This window comes from Somniosus microcephalus, chromosome 19, assembly GCF_052327205.1.
Source record: "Somniosus microcephalus isolate GS21.2 chromosome 19, FLI_Smic_1.0, whole genome shotgun sequence".
Taxonomy (NCBI): domain Eukaryota; kingdom Metazoa; phylum Chordata; class Chondrichthyes; order Squaliformes; family Somniosidae; genus Somniosus; species Somniosus microcephalus.
In genome coordinates, this window is record NC_141005.1 from 26,271,878 (window position 1) to 26,288,222 (window position 16,345).

The 16,345-nt window shown below is 43.6% G+C and overlaps 2 protein-coding genes across 2 annotated transcripts in view; both read left to right on the top strand.

Annotated features, from left to right (window-relative positions):
• The window catches only part of LOC147104243 (polyubiquitin-like), a 115,158-nt gene that overhangs the window by 59,139 nt on the left and 39,674 nt on the right, over positions 1-16,345 (top strand). The window lies entirely within an intron of this gene.
• On the top strand, positions 2,291-14,359 carry LOC147104245 (2'-5'-oligoadenylate synthase 1-like). The gene is made up of 6 exons (XM_085961421.1): positions 2,291-2,587; positions 4,067-4,364; positions 5,743-5,918; positions 8,724-8,974; positions 10,076-10,208; positions 12,764-14,359. Exons 1-6 carry the CDS (start codon positions 2,417-2,419, stop codon positions 13,265-13,267), a joined length of 1,533 nt encoding a protein of 510 aa, XP_085817547.1. The 5' UTR covers positions 2,291-2,416; the 3' UTR covers positions 13,268-14,359.

Genomic DNA, 16,345 nt, shown 5'->3' on the forward strand with positions numbered 1-16,345 from the left:
CCTGAGCGTCGGGGTCACCAGTGTTGAGATACCGCGGCAAACGTGGGAGTCGAGACCAGAGCCAGTGAGGGGAAGAAAGCTTGAGGTGTGGGAAGGAAGAAAGCTACAATAATATTTTCCAGTTAGCTGCAGCTGCCTACAGTTGTGCGCCACCATGTCCTACAACAGAGGGGGAAGTGTGTCAGTGACTGCGGCTCACTGTGTTTGGCTGATGTGTCTGTCATGGTTGAATAGCTGGCAGTGTGTGCAAGCTGTGAAATGTGGGTGTGAAGCTTGCCGCAGTGCTAAGTGTGTGAGGGTGAGATGGAGCATATAAATGTGACGTATGAGTCGTGACTGATAGAGATTGTTGGTAGATGAGTAACGGGGGTGTGGTGCATTGAGCAGTGTGTGAGGCTAGTGATGCAGATAGTGGGATATGGCATTTGAAGATGAATTCACGGACCTTGACCACTCGTGTGAGGTCATTAAACTTCTTCCTGCATTGCACCCAGTTACACGAGGCTACACTGCTTGCATTGACAGCGATGGCTAGCTGCTACCATTCCCTTCTTAGCATGTGCCTGAAGGGCCTCATGGCTCCCTGTGGACACAGGACATCTCTCCTCTTTTCCACCTCCTGCACCAGGGCCTTGAGTGCTGCATCCGAAAATCTGGGAGCCCTCTCACACTCCTCTACAATAACTTCCAGTACTTGCTGTGGCCAGAATACGCCTCCCCTTTAAGAGGTGCAGGCTGGCTTTAATTGGTGCTAGCCTTGCACTAAGTTGGGCCCCCTTCGGAGCGTGCAGCCACTCAACAGCGCATTACACCACTATCATTATAATCAACAGGCAGCATGAAGTATGCGTCCTGCCTTCATTACATTGTACGGGCTTGGGTTAATCGCGCACCACGAACCCCACGTCTGTTTTTAGACCGTTTCCAATTTTTAGCCCTATGGCTGCAGTCCTCCTCTGAAGGTGGGCATGTCATCAGTGCAGTGGGAGGGGTTCAGACTTTACAGTTAGAAGCTTTCCAACAAATTTCCTTTCAGAGATATGCCTGCTTGGCAGTTTCTCCTGCAGGGCCACGCTGTAATGTCAGCCCAGATTACAAACTCATTATCTTAATGGCAAGAAACTGGAAAGTACTGAAGTACAAAGGGATCTGGGGGTCCTGGTGCACGAAACTCAAAAGGTTACTATGCAGGTGCAGCAAGTGATTAAGAAGGCCAATGGAATATTGGCTTTCATTGCTAGGGGGATAGAATATAAAAATAGGGAGGTATTGCTTCAGTTGTACAAGGTATTGGTGAGACCGCACCTGGAATACTGCGTACAGTTTTGGTGTCCATACTTAAGAAAGGACATACTTGCTCTCGAGTCAGTACAAAGAAGGTTCACTCGGTTAATCCCGGGGATGAGGGGATGGACATATGAGGAGAGGTTGAGTAGATTGGGACTCTACTCATTGGAGTTCAGAAGAATGAGAGGCGATCTTATTGAAACATATAAGATTGTGAAGGGGTTGGATCGGGTGGATGCGGGGAAGATGTTCCCGATGATGGGTGAAACTAGAGCTAGGGGGCATAGTCTTAGAATAAGGGGCTGCTCTTTCAAAACTGAGATGAGGAGGAACTACTTCACTCAGAGTGTGGTAGGTCCATGGAATATGCTGCCCCAAAAAGCTGTAGAAGCTACATCATTACATAAATTTAAAACAGAAATAGACAGTTTCCTAGAAGTAAAGGGAATTAAGGGTTACGGGGAGCGGGCAGGAATTTGGACATGAGTCTAGGTTCGGATCGGTCATGGCCCTGTGGGTAGCGGAGCGGGCCCAGGGGCCATGTAGCCTGATCCTGCTCCTATTTCGTGTGTCTAATTCTGTTAGATTCAGGAGATGGTTCTGTGATAGTGGATTGGCAGTTAGGATCAGATCAGCCATGATCTTATTGAATGGCGGAGCAGGCTCGAGGGGCCGATTGGCCTACTCCTGCTCCTATTTCTTATGTTCTTATGTTCTTATGACCCTAGAGGACCAGGGGAAAAAAAATTGATGACGATAGCAAAATACTGCGGATGCTGGAAATCCGAAATAACAACAGAAAACGCTGGAAAAGCTCAGTAAGGCCAGGGCAGCATCCGTGGAGCGAGAAACTGAGCCAACGTTTCAGGTTGAAGACCTTTTGTCAGAACTGGAAAAAAGCAGTTCGGTGTGGGAAGGAAGAAAGCTACAATAATATTTTCCATTAGCTCGTGACCAGCGTCAGTGTCATGTGACATTTACAGACTGCTTTGGCACCTGAAGAAATGAAACCGAAAGCTATGAGTCAAGCTTCCGAGGAAATGGAAATTAGATATTTGAAGGAGGGGTTAGCAGCTGCTTTATAAGGGGGTGTTGTCACTCCAACCTCACTTCAGTGAAAGCTGGAACGATGGAGTTATACACAACTATCCCCAGGAGGTTGGAGGATTTCATTAAAACTAACCTGGAGCCGAATGAATTTAACATTGAAGTGAGGAACGCCGTGCACAGGATCTGTGAATTTTTAAGGAATCAGTGTTTTATCAACCAACCTGAGATCAAAGTAATCAAAGCCGTTAAAGTAAGTTATTTTATTTTCGATGGAGAATAGTTAATAGTAACTTACTATTTAAACTATCAGATACCTTCCCTTGTTTATGAATGGAGGTGTTTTCTGATGTGATTACTCATTTTTAATTATTTTAAACATTACGTTTTCTACACTTGGCTCCTCCTCTCCGGACGGTGCAGACTAACCGTGGGACCAGCTGCCTGCAGTGCCTCGCCCAAATTAACGGGGCTGGGTGGGATCGCCAAAATTTCCTGTGAATTCTGTGCCATAAACGGTTCCTAAAAATCTCGGCCAGTTGGGGATGCTTTACCTGAAAGGAGAGAATGTTTTTGATCTGCTTGTTTTAAAGTTTCAGTGGTTTTAGATGTACCTCTGTTAAAGAGAAAGTTCACTTTAAATCTGCTCCTCTTAAAGATCGGCATTTAGAAGTAATTCACTCGAAGTACAGTGTGCTTTAAATCTGCTCCTCTCATAATCAGCTCCTCTCATAATCAGCATACTTTTGTTTCTTTAAATGGCCAGCATGCTTTGAAAGTATTTTGTTAATCTAAAGCAATATTGTACTTTGTGTTATTTAAAATACAAATTTCAGGTTATTTATCAATAAAATATACTTAACCATTTGGGAAAGGATGTGAGTATTGCTCCCTCAATACACTCCCCTCTCACCCCACCATCCCTCCCAATGCTGCCTCCATTCATCCTATCTCCAGTCAGCTGCAATGAAAAAACAACATAGTGAGTCTGTCACACAAACTCTTGTATGTAGAAGGGATGGAGGAGAGAGCAGACCACAGCTCGGTGGTATTTAGTGGCATCACCCTGATTGGAGTCTGTTCCCTTTGAATAAGGTCACCATGACAGGTATCAAGAGCCCTAGTTTGCATCGTGTGATTTTATTCTCATGCTTAAACGGTATGTTTTTTGGCAGATTCTGACTTGGCACTGGCTCTGTCAGTGGCTAATATGGGAAATGCAAGGGATTAAGCCAACCCTCCAAAAAATCCCCAATTATGGCAACATCACTCATTTTGAAAACAGATGCAGGTGTTAAAAGTGACCAAAACACTCCAGACAAGAATGCAACTATCAGCCCATGGATCCCACTCCTGCTCACTTTCCAGTCACCCTTGCTGGAAAGCCTGCACGTGTATTCCTCCAGTGAGGACAAGATTGGGCTGTGATGCTGACACGTGCGGTCTAAGATCACACATGAAGAATGGCCGCTTAGGGGAATTGAGGAAGTGCTTGTGGAACTGTGTCCCATCAAGAGTCAGTGTCTTAAGGCAAAGAGGAAAGAAAATGGCAACAAAAAATTGTATCAATGCTAATTCAGAGCCCAAAGCAACGATACAGATATTGTCTCTATGACTGTTCAAGACTGAAGAGAATCAATGCGATCATTTTTTTGTGCAAGATTTCTTGAATGGTTAAGTTCACCAGTAGCTGAAATAGTCAGAAATAATTGTCTGTTCTTCCTCTCCTCAGGGCGGGTCATCAGGGAAAGGAACAGCTTTAAGAAATGGCTCAGATGCGGATCTGGTCGTCTTCCTCAGCTGTTTCAAGAGTTTCCAGGAGCAGAGAGACACCAGGCATGAAATTCTTGAGGGAATTCGAGAAGTACTGGAAACGTGCTCATCAAGCATTGCATATGAGATCCGTGATATCAGTATCAGTGTAACACTGAACAGCATCCCACCAAAATCGATGAGCTTCGCGCTGAAATCGAAGAAGAAGACTTCAGACATTGTGGAGTTTGATGTTTTGCCAGCCTTTGATGCATTAAGTAAGAATTGATATCCATGTTATAAGACACCTGCCCTTATCATTAAAACTCATTTAATTTAAATTCTTCCATGAGCCTCTGCTACTCATCACGAAAGACGGGACGAGAGTGGACCTTATCCGCTTTGCTCCATCACATGTCCCGTTCCTAGTGAAGATGATGCAACGGTTGAGTTCCATATTTAGTTAATGCTAAGGAAGAATGTTACAATGCACTATGAGTGAATCAGGTGCAATAGCCTGTCAGACACATGGCGACCCTTCGCACGAGAAGTAATGAGGGATATTAGCTTAAGTTCTTTGATTGGCATTATTTTAACACTGGCATGAAGCCAGTTTGGTATTAAAATGATGCTGATGGGAAGTCTAGGCTGCTAATTCTGAAAGTGAATCTAACCAGTAATCAGACGATGCGAATATTCAAGACTGAGGTCGTTGGATTTTTGGGCACTAAGCGAATTGAGGGATATGGGGATAGGGTGGGAAAGCGGGGTTGATGTAGAAGTTTAGCCGTAATCTTCTTATTGAACAGCTCGACGGGTCATATGACCTACTCCTGCTCCTATTTCTTATTATTAATGTTTTTTAAGGTAATGTCTGAATTTTGTTACCTTTTCCCTCTGTTTCTAGAGAAAGTGATTCAGTTCCTTGGCCACTAAAAGTGCTGTGGTACTTTTCCCAGCTGATCATTCTTCATACCAAGACAAGAATGTCAACAGCCTATTTGGCCATGGAGAGCGGGGGAACAAAACCCTGTTTACATCTGATGACCACACACGGTCCACTTTCCAGAAGGGGTCTCTGGGAAGTGATCAGGAGTCAAAAACCTGCAACATTTTGTTTCTCTTCCCAACCCAGAGACTCTGAGCTCTTCTGTAGTAACTCACTGCGGCCCATGCTGAGATCAGCACTGAAATCTGGGACCTTCTTGCTCCAATTGGCTCAAATACTACAGCACTCTTACTTAGTGGCTTTAACATTAGCTGTCATATTAGATTACGTTAATGCTCACCATACGTCATTGATATCGAACATAATCAAGGGCTATCGGCAAGCAAATATCTTCCAACAGGGAAGGAGGAAAGGTTAGAGAATGAGTTGCTCTACTTGCAGACACACTTGTTTGCTGCCAGATCTAAATATATTAGCAGATACTTTGGATCTGGTCAAATGTGGAAATGGAACGAGATCTATAGACACCTAATTGGGACTTGGAGGAGAGAGAGAGATTAAATAAATGGGGGTCATCCACTAAAATGCGGGTATACATGGTCTATTTGATTGATGAGCTAAATTAACTGTTCGCACTAAGTACTTGTCTTCAAAACTACTTGGAGCCACAGTAAGCTGTTGTTCATTAATCATTTTATTTCTTGCAGTGGGAGCGGACAGTGCAAATGAAGCCCATCTCAAACTAATCAATTTTGTGAGCGCAAATGAAGTTCCACACGGGGAATTTTCTCCCTGCTTTACTGAACTTCAGAGAAAATTTGTGAAGCGGCATCCTTCAAAAGTCAAAGACTTGATTCGGCTGCTGAAATATTGGTACAAACAGGTGAGTGACTGGGGAACGGGGCAATTGTTAATCCTTGGCGGACTATGGGAGGATTCGGGTCAGTATTTGGAATCATTGAAGGTTCTTGTTTCTCCTCTGCTGGAATCTGGCTTTGCTCAAAACTGTTGGAAGGAATGTGGAGGAAGGGGAGAGCTCCTGTACATCTTCTGGCTTAGGTTGAACACAGGTTATACCAGATCCTGATCAAAGAAATTAAAGACTAATTTCCTGATCCCATGCTCTGTGGTGGAGCTATGTTCAAAGGGAGTAGAGGTCAGAGATTGAGCCGCAATCCTTTGATCTGCACCTCTTGTGAACATATCCAAATTTGCTGATGACGCAAAGATAGGCGGCATTGTAGGCAGTGTAGATGAAAGCATAAAATTACAAAGAGATACTGATAGATGAAGTGAATGGGCAAAACTATGGCAAATGGATTTCAATGTAGGCAAATGTCAGGCCCTCCACTTTCAACCTAAAACGGGTACTTTCTAAATGGTGAAAAGTTTAAAAACAGTGGAGGTATTAAGAGGCTTGGGGGCTCCAGGTGCTTAGATAGATAATTGAAATGTCATGAACAGGTACAGAAAACAATCAAAAAGACAAATGGAATGCTGGTCTTTATATCCAGAGGACTAGAATACAAGGGGGTAGAAGTTATACTACAGCTATATAAAGCCCTGGTCAGACCACACCTGGAGCACTGTGAGCAGTTCTGGGCACCACACCTTAGGAAAGATATATTGTCCTTGGAGGGAGTGCAGTGTAGGTTTACCAGAATGATACCAGGACTCCAGGGGTTAAATTACGAGGAGAGATTACACAAACTAAGGTTGTATTCCCTGGAATTTAGAAGGTTAAGGGGTGATTTGATCAAAGTTTTTAAGGTATTAAGGGGAACTGATAGGGCAGATAGCGAGAAACTATTTCCGCTGGTTGGGGAGTCTAGGACTAGGGGGCATAGTCTAAAAATTCAGGAGTGAAATTAGGAAACACTTCTATACACACAGGGTGGTAGAAGTTTGGAAAACTCTTTCTCAAATGGCAATTGATACTGGTTCAAGTGTTAATTTTAAACCTGAGATTGATAGATTTTTGTTAACCAAAGGTATTAAGGGATCAGGGCCAAAGGTGGGTATGTGGAGTTGGGTCGCAGATCAGCCATGATCTCACTGAATAGTGGAACAGGCTCGAGGGGCTGAATGGCCTACTCCTGTTCCTATATTCCCATTGAGAGCGAGGACCAGGGATTTTATCCTTAAATCTTTTACAGTTCACCCAGTTCCTCAACATTGTGTCGTGGAATGAGTGACCTTCTTGGTTTCTTTGAACCTGCACATGGCAAGTTTGATCAGTCTCCTCCTATTCAGAGCCAAAAGCTGCATCCAATCTTCCAGTGCCCGGGGACTCCAGCATTCACCGCAAAAGAACATCAAACAAAAGATAATTAATTGTTGAAAAATCGATTGAAAAATGATGGGGTATAAATTGGTCCTCCTTGTGCTTGTTTTCTGGGTGGAGAATAGGGACAAAGTGACCAATTTCACCAGGCTATGCCCTGCATCCCAAGGACGCCTGAAGTAGCTCTGACGCCATAATGTCTTCTGGCAATTTTCAGCTGTCCTGGAGATCAGCCTTAAACAGATGTTCGGCACCTTGAATAAACTCCTGTTTAAGGACCTTTAATGCAATTGGTCAGCGCTGAGCGGAGCAGCCATCGGGCCTGTTCCCCTCAGTTGTTTGGTGCTACTTGCAGCCTCAATGTAAGTACATTTTTTTGACACTTCTCTTTACGTAGAGCCAGGGAGCAGGAGTGCTCCTCCCAGCTCCACAGCATTGCTGAGGACTCTGGCCGGCGCAACACCCCCATCCTTCCCCGTTCTCCCGCCCCCTCCTCCAGGACCTACCTGATGGCTGTTGCTGGAGAGGCAGCAGGCCTAACTGCATTCTCGTGGAACCCGCGAGCTGCCGTTCGATGCCGGATTGGCATCTGCCGCTTGCCGGCAATATGTTGATAAGGCCCGAGGCCAATTTTCGATTGTGTCTCCGTTCCGGTTTCTGGCACACACTCCCAGCATGCTGCCTATTTCAGGCCAGAAGATGGGCCGATGTGAATTTCTACCCCAGTGTGTTTCAGGTGAGATGTTAAACTAAAGCCCTGTCTGCCCTCTCAGGTGGACGTCATAGATCCCAAGGGACTATTTGAGGAAGCGCAAGGAGTTCTGGCCAACATTTACCCTCAACCAACACCACCAATAACAAGTTATTTAATCATTTATCACATTGCTGTTTGTTGGATCTTGCTGTGTGCAAATTGCCTGCTGCCTTTCCCTACATTACAACAGCAACTACACTTCAAAATACTTAATGACTGGGAAGCTCTTTAGAGTATCTTTAGGTTGTGAAAGGTGTGATATAAATCCAAGTTCTTTCTTTCTTTCTTTGGAATCCTGGCACTCCAACAAACTATTCTATAGGTTCATGTCTGCAATTTCCACATGGAGAGTTTCTGTTCTCGGCCTTACAGTTGTGGGGGGATGATGAGCAGAGATTATGGATTTCATCCTATGGAAGGAGAAGAAGTTGGAATGAGGCCACTCTGAGCTGATCTTGTGGTCTTGGGGGATGCTTAAATGGCAGCTTTGGTCTGGGTATAGCCCCAGCCTGTACTCTCAGGGAAGTTGTGTGGTCTCGGAAGAATAATAAAGCTTAAATATATAGAAACAAAAATACAGGACGGGGAGGACTGGAGAATACGTTTAATACTACATTTGTGTATTTATATTTGTCAACAATTTTCTCTAGTGTGTCAAGCCACGGAGATCTGAGCTGGGAGCCGGAGTGCGCCTGCCTGCTAAGTATGCAGTGGAGCTGCTGACTATTTATGCCTGGGAGAAAGGCAGTGGGCAGGAGAGATTTGTCATGGCTGAAGGGTTCCGGACAGTCCTTGAACTGATCTGCAGATATCGGGAGCTGTGCATCTACTGGACCGAGTACTACAATGTCAATAATAAAGTCATTGCAGACTTTTTAATAAAGAAACTCTGTGCCAACAGGTAAAATCTTCAACCACGTTTGAAACTAGACCAATTATAGCTGCTCCAGTATTTTTAGTTTATATTAACCTCCTTCTGACCTGCTGTACAGATGGGTACAATGAACAGAACTGGCATTAATATTGAGCTTTATCACATCCTCAAGATGCCCCAAAACAACTCACAGTCTCCTCAATAATAAACCATCTGTTCAGACACCTTTCTCTACCTCCCTCCATTGACTCCTCCAATGCCAAGTGCAAGGACCTCATAGAATTTTCCATCTCCAACCGCCTTCTCCTCTACGTGACCTTCCCCAAGTTTTCACCTCATCCAGCTCCTACTCCATGTGGCTCAACTTCTCCGGGTTAGCTCTCACTAGACTCATCTAATACATGAAGCCTATCTCCTACTCACCATAACCGGCTCCATCCAACCTACTCCTAAACACAAAACTAACTTTCTTTGGCACACTGCTTGCTGACATTATTAATGGATCAGATGAGTTGGCATTGTTTCCCTACTTTTCAAAACTGCCGTAATCACCCCCTCAGAAATTCCACCTTTGTGCCCTTGCAGTCTCTATCTACCAACCCAACGCTCGCCTCCCTTTCCATTCTAAGGTCCTCAAACATATTGTCACCACACAACTCTGCATTCACCTCTTGCATCAGTTCCTATTTGAATCCCTTCAATCCTGCTTCCATTATGTCGGGTTGAGGCCGCCCCTCCCCTTTAACTACTGACCCGCGAGCGCGGTGCTGACTCCGCTCGTGGCAGTTGCACGTGGCGCAGCCGAATTTCTGCCACAGGGCGGGGAGCGAAGAGGTAGCCTCGCACGGTGATGACATCATCGCCGGAGATGCGGCGGACTGGGGCTGTACGGGCAGGGGTGCGCCGCTATCGGGTAGCACCTCCGCAACGCCCCGCTGAGTTTTACAGGAGGCGTTTTTTTTCACCCCACCCCCCCCCCCCCCCCCCCAACCCCAGGCGATAATCCCTTTGCGCTCCGTAGGTGCCAACGTCAGGTGTAAAGGAGCTGAATTTTGCCCCCAATGTTATTTTGCCAGCAAACCCAGGCCCACGCTTAATAATCATTGTTGGTACGGTTTTATTTTTCAGACCAATAATTCTTGATCCAGCTGATCCGACAGGAAATGTGGCTTCATCGACTGGATGGCACGTGATGGTAAATGAGGCCATGAAATGCCTGAGCATGCCATGTGTCTCTGGAGTCCAAGCATGGAATGTCCAGGTAAAATGGTTTTAATAAATGATGAAGTTTTGATCCGAGGGAATGTAGATTGTAGAGATTGTAGAAATTGTGATTTTAGATCCAGGAGTTCCTTCTGTCTAGAATGGATTTGAACTCAAGTCAGGGGTGAATGGACATTGTTCTCATTATTTACCTCAATCCTCAATTGGAACTTTTATTCTTTTTATCGGGGCTGGTAATGATAGCACAGCTGTCAAGTATTAAAGATATATGAAAAGCCACAGTAATCACACTAATCAGAAACTCCCCAAGTTCAATCCTCAGTCTATACTGAGGTCACGGATCTCAGCTGGGTGACTGTGGAGTGTGACAACTGGCCTCAGCACCCCACATGGAGGTGGGAAGGAATCAGCTGAGATTCCCATTGACCATATATTATATGTGTGTGGACATTGGATAAGTACAGGATCAGACTGGTTGAATGCTCAAACAACACTAACTGTCCAAGCTCACACATGAAGATTGACCATAGCAACATAGGAGGAGTAGGCCATTTAGCCCCTCGAGCCTGTTCCACCATTCAATGAGATCTATGACCTAACCCCATATACCCGCCTTTGCCCCATCTCCCTTAATACCTTTGCTAAGCAAAAATTTATCAATCTCAGATTTAAAATTAACAATTGATCTAGCATCAATTGCCGTTTGCGGAAGAGTTTTCCAAACTTCTACCATCCTTTGTGTGTAGAAGTGTTCCCTAATTTCACTCCTGAAAGGTCTGGCTCTAATTTTTAGACTATTCCCCCTAGTCCTAGAATTCCCAACCAGTGGAAATAGTTTCTCTCTATCTGCCCTATCTGTTCCCCTTAATATCTTGGAAAGCTTTGATTTAATCACCCCTTAACCTTCGAAATTCCAGGGAATACAACCCTAATTTGTGTAATCTCTCCTCGTAATTTAACTCCTGGACTCTGGGTAACATTCTAGTAAACCTACGCTGCACTCCCTCCAAGGACAATATATCCTTCCTAAGATGTGGTGCCCAGAACTGCTCACAGTACTCCAGTTGTGGTCTAATATAGCTGTACCATAACTTCTAACCCCTTGTATTCTAGTCCTCTAGACATAAAGGCCAATATCCCATTAGCCTTTTTGATTATTTCCTGTACCTGTTCATGACATTTTAATGATCTATGTACCTGAACCCCCCCAAGTCTCTTTGGACCTCCACTGTTTTTAGCTTTTCACCATTTAGAAAGTACCCTGTTCTATCCTTTTTAGGTCCAAAGTGGATGACCTGACATTTGCCTACTTGAAATTCATTTGCCACAGTTTTGCCCATTCACTTAATCTCCCAATATCTCTTTGTAATTCTATGCTTTCATCTACAATGCCTACAATGCCACCTATCTTTGTGTCTTCGGCAAATTTGGATATGTGTCTTTCTATCCCATCATCTAAGTTGTTAATAAATACAGTGAATAGTTGAGGCTCCAAAATAGATCTCTGCGTTACTCCACTAGTCACAGCTTGTCAATTAGAGTACCTGCCTATTATGCCTACTCTCTGTCTCCTGCCGCTCTGCCAATTTCCTAACCAGGTCAATAATTTGCCTTCAATTCCATGAGCTTCAACCTTAGTTAACAGTCTCTTATGAGAGACTTTAGCAAATGCCTTCTGGAAGTCCATATAAATAACATCCATAGACATTCCCCTGTTCACTACTTTAGTCACCTCTACAAAAAATTCAGCCGTGTTCATCAGGCATGACCTACCTTTTACAAATCCATGCTGGCTCTCTCTGATCAGCTGAAAATTTTCAAGTCACCCTATCCTTAATTACAGACTCTGGTAATTTCCCGACAACAGATGTTCGGCTAACTGGTCTATAGTTCCCTGGTTTCCCTGTCTCGCCATTCTTAAATAGTGGAGTGACATGCAATTTTCCAATCTAAAGCAACGGTTGCTGTATCGAGAGAACTTTGGAAGATTATAATTACGGCATCTGCAATGTGCTCACCTACGAAACCATCTGGTCCTGGGGATTTGTCACTCTTTGGTGCCATTATTTTCTTCATTACTGTTATTTTGCTTACGTCAATTTTGTTGAGTCCCTTTCCCTGATTCAGTATTACTTTCTTTAGGATTTCTGGTATGCTATCCTCTTCCTCTGTCAAAAAAAAAAAAATTCCTACCCGACCTGCCACCGAACACGCCCGCTGACCCCTCGAAAAAATTCCCCCCTAGTCGCCGTTTCACGTTTCTCCTTTTCAAACACTATGTTGAACTCGATCATGTTATGATGGTATTTGATATAATGTCCACGCACCATTAAGCTGTTTACTTAATCTGGCTCATTACTCCTTACTAAATCAATATGGCAGAAGGCATGGTTCTAGGACGCTTGTGTGAGGGACTGGAGCGTAGCTATCACCCCAGCAAGAACCAATCTGAAGAGGACAGGAAGACAATTAGGGAAATATATTTATCAGAGTATTTATAAAAAAGGACATAACTGACTGTGTGCGTCTTTCCCAGCCCCCAAAATAAAAGAAGTACATCATTTTATCTCTTGTGTGTTTTTCTTGTCGCAGCCAGTGAAGGAGTTTGCAATCACTGTGATTGGCCTGGATGGGTCCCCGTTACACCTGAATGCCAACATTTACAACAACATCTCAATGATCAAACAGGAAATCCAGCAAGACAGGAAAATCCCAGCTCACCAGCAGCGCCTGATGTTTAATAACACCATTCTGATTGACCACAAAACCTTGTTGGATTCCGGAATATTCTTTGATGCAAAGCTCCACCTACTCCTGACAAACACAATGGAGATATTTGTCAAGGATTCAGGTAATGGGCGTAACCTGACAATTAATGTATTGCCAACTGATGAGGTTTCTAGTCTGAAAAATAAAGTTGAATCTTTGGAGCACCTTCGGTCAGCCCAGTACTACCTGACCTTTCAGTCGAGGCCACTAGAAGATGGACACACACTGGAATACTACGGCATTAAGCCTGGTTCTATCATCAACATCAACTTGCGTCTGCGTGGTGGCAGGAAGATTCAGCTTCTTAATGCGGAGCATCAGAATTAAACAGTTTGAAAATTAATAGCAATACTAATGACTTTAAATTGAATTTTGATATTACATCATATCAACAAGATTGAATTAGAATTACTTATAACTGCTTTGTGACAGATAAGATCTGCTTAATGCATTTGAACCTTTCCACTGATCTGCCTGAATCTGAAAATACCTATAATTTAAATTGAATTCCTGTGTAGAATGAGATAACACATTTGTAACAGAGTAAGGCTCAAGTGTGGGTGATTCTGTGCATTGTGAAACATGTCTGTTAGAGTATCAGTCATTGAAAGAATGGTACTTAGAGTAGAATATATTTACCCTCAACCCTCCAGAGATCTTTGCACATTTTGCCCTTTTATTTGTTTTTGTTAGACTGTGGTCCCACCACCCGCTCCTCCAGGTCCGTCGGTGTGACCAGCATCATCTGCCTGGGAATTGGGGTCAGTCTGTGATTTGGACGGCTCCTGTCTGCTCTGTCATTGCACATTGAAGATGGCGGCCACTGGCCTGTTGGCAGGAGCGCTACTCTGCTCAAAATTAACTGAATAACAATCGTTTACATTTATTTTACATTTTGTAGCGGTAGGAATTCTGTTAGCAACTGCAGCAGTGAGTAAATAAAACTCCTTTAAAGTTCGGTAGATTTATTAGCCTGGCTTTGCTCATTCGTAGATCATGCATTCCTTGGCTGTAATTATCTTTTATGAATATTTTACAAATTTGTTTATTAAGATAGTGAGTAGATTATTTGTCAATTAAATTGTATGTATTACAATAACCATAGTATCATAGAGTCATACAGCACAGAAGGAGGCCATTCAGCCCATCGTATCTGTACCACCTCTTCCATGCCTGGATGGACTGCAAGTAAAGTGTTTCACCCACCAGCCAATCCTTCTCACCTTTAACCTTCAATACAAACAAAAAGCAAAATACTGCAGATGCTGGAAATCTGAAAAAGCACAGAAAATGCTGGGAACGCTCAGCGGGTCAGGCAGCATCCGGGGAGAGACCAGACAAGTGTTTGTTTTGGTTTCAGACCTTCTGTGAAAATTGGAAGTTATGACTGTTGTGGTGAAATAAAATTAATTAAATCCGCACACTAGTCTGTAAATGGTAAAATAGCCAAGCAGTTTATTTAAAACACAAGAACACAAAATTATTCAACAGTACAATACAGACAGTCCGCGGAGGTACCTATGGGCTGATCAGGGAGACAGCTTAGAGCCCCGCAGCTCGTTCCTGGCTGTCCCTCCAATTGTCTTTGGTCTGCGGTATTTAAGCATACAAAAACCGTGGCAGGCTCTAAAGCCCGCGTGCAGATTTGCTAATTGGCTGATTCCCTATCTCGCATCACATAATGACCTTTCGCCTATGTTGTTGAAAAATAAATTCACTCGAGTCTGTCTTAAAGTAAAAGTGAAAGTACACAGTTTATTAACAGAACGTTCTGGGAGAAGGTCATAGACCCCGCGGTCTAGTGACAACCTTCTCGTTCTCTCTTGGTTGGTACAGCTTTTCATTCTATTTTCATTCAATCACATTGTATTACAATAATCACCTGATCACATATGGCTTACTTGTTCTTTTCAGTATTAGTCATGCTTGTGGTTAAAAGTTAGTTACATCTTACTATGCCTTTGGTCAAATTCCCATGACCCCTATATTCTGCTGTGTCTACAATTTTAGCTAAAGCAGCACATTTCTTATCGCTTAACACACACATTCTGTCTTGTCCCACAGCTGCATCTTATCTTTGTTTTTCACATAAGAAAGTAGCACTTTTCAGTCTGTCCTTTGTTTAGTTTTGCCTTTTTACGTAAGTCAATTTTTATTGTGATATTTCTTATCGCCACCTGGTTTCTTTTAGTTCTCGTTCATCTTCACATGACCCCACTCCTTTGTTCTGATTTTAATTCTGCTGGTGGCTGTCTGAATTCTGAGAGGATTCATTTTAACCCCTTCAACCTATATTTATTGTCAACCTGTTGTTTTATTTTGTGACCCTTAGTAAAACCACATATCTGCATTTCTGTCTAACTGTTCCCCGTGTGGTTTTACTTAACCCTAGGTTCCATTGCTTGTGGTTGGTGCTTCTGTACCTGTTTTATCTAATCTTGCAAAAGCTTCAAGACCTTGCGGTCAACATGTCTGAACTGTCTCCGCTGTTGTCTCGTGTGCAAGCTGCATTGTTAACCCCTTAATTCCTGAAGGGTGCCAATGCTTTACTTCTGAGCCATTTGCAAAGCCTCTATATTTCTGGCTGTTGTTGCGAAGCAGAAATGCCTTGACTACTTATTCTTACCCATGAAGCTATGCTTCTACTAAGTGTGATTTCTAAAAATCCACTTCAATGACCAATGAGCAACATTTAAAAAGGAACAGAGCATGGGAAGGGGGGGGGGGAAACACACACAGGAAAAGAAATAGAATGATCTGCAAACTGCTTACGTGGAAAACAGGAGATGGTTAAATGGCAGAAGTGATAATCGGATGAGACAATAGGAGGCATAATGAGAACAATCAAAGAAATGAAAGACGATAGCAAAATACTGCAGATGTTGGAAATCCGAAATAACAACAGAAAATGCTGGAAAAACTCAGCAAGTCAGGCAACATCCGTGGAGAGAAATTTGAGTTGACGTTTCGGGTTTGACCCTTCTTCAAAACTGGAGAGAAAAGGAACTAGATCGAAGGCAGGGCTGCGATCGGACAAAAGAATTAAAGAACCAAAAGAAGTAAAAGAGATTAGAAGCTAGACGAGATGGTAATAGGCTGTGATTAGGTGTAAAGTGTACTGGCAGGGCAAAAGATAGCTGCCAGGTGTGAGAGAGAAACAAAAGGAAAGGGGGGGGGGGGAAAGGAAAGGAGTGGAAAAATATAAGTGAAAATGAAATAGGGGCCGAGGTTATGATCTGAAATTGTTGAACTCGATATTGAGACCGGAAGGCTGCAGACTGCCTAATCGGAAGATGAGGTGCTGTTCCTCGAGTTTACGTTGAGCTTCCGTGGAACAGTACAAGAGGCCAAGGACGGTGAGGTCCGAGTGGGAATGGAGCGGTGAATTGAAATGACAGGCGACCG

Bases quoted from the DNA above. Each gene is read 5' to 3' on its own strand.
- LOC147104245 (XM_085961421.1), top strand. From the start codon at position 2,417: ATGGAGTTATACACAACTATCCCCAGGAGGTTGGAGGATTTCATTAAA. The intron at 2,588-4,066 runs GTAAGTTATTTT...TCCTCTCCTCAG, and splicing joins AAGTAATCAAAGCCGTTAAA to GGCGGGTCATCAGGGAAAGG. The intron at 5,919-8,723 runs GTGAGTGACTGG...AATTTTCTCTAG, and splicing joins TGAAATATTGGTACAAACAG to TGTGTCAAGCCACGGAGATC.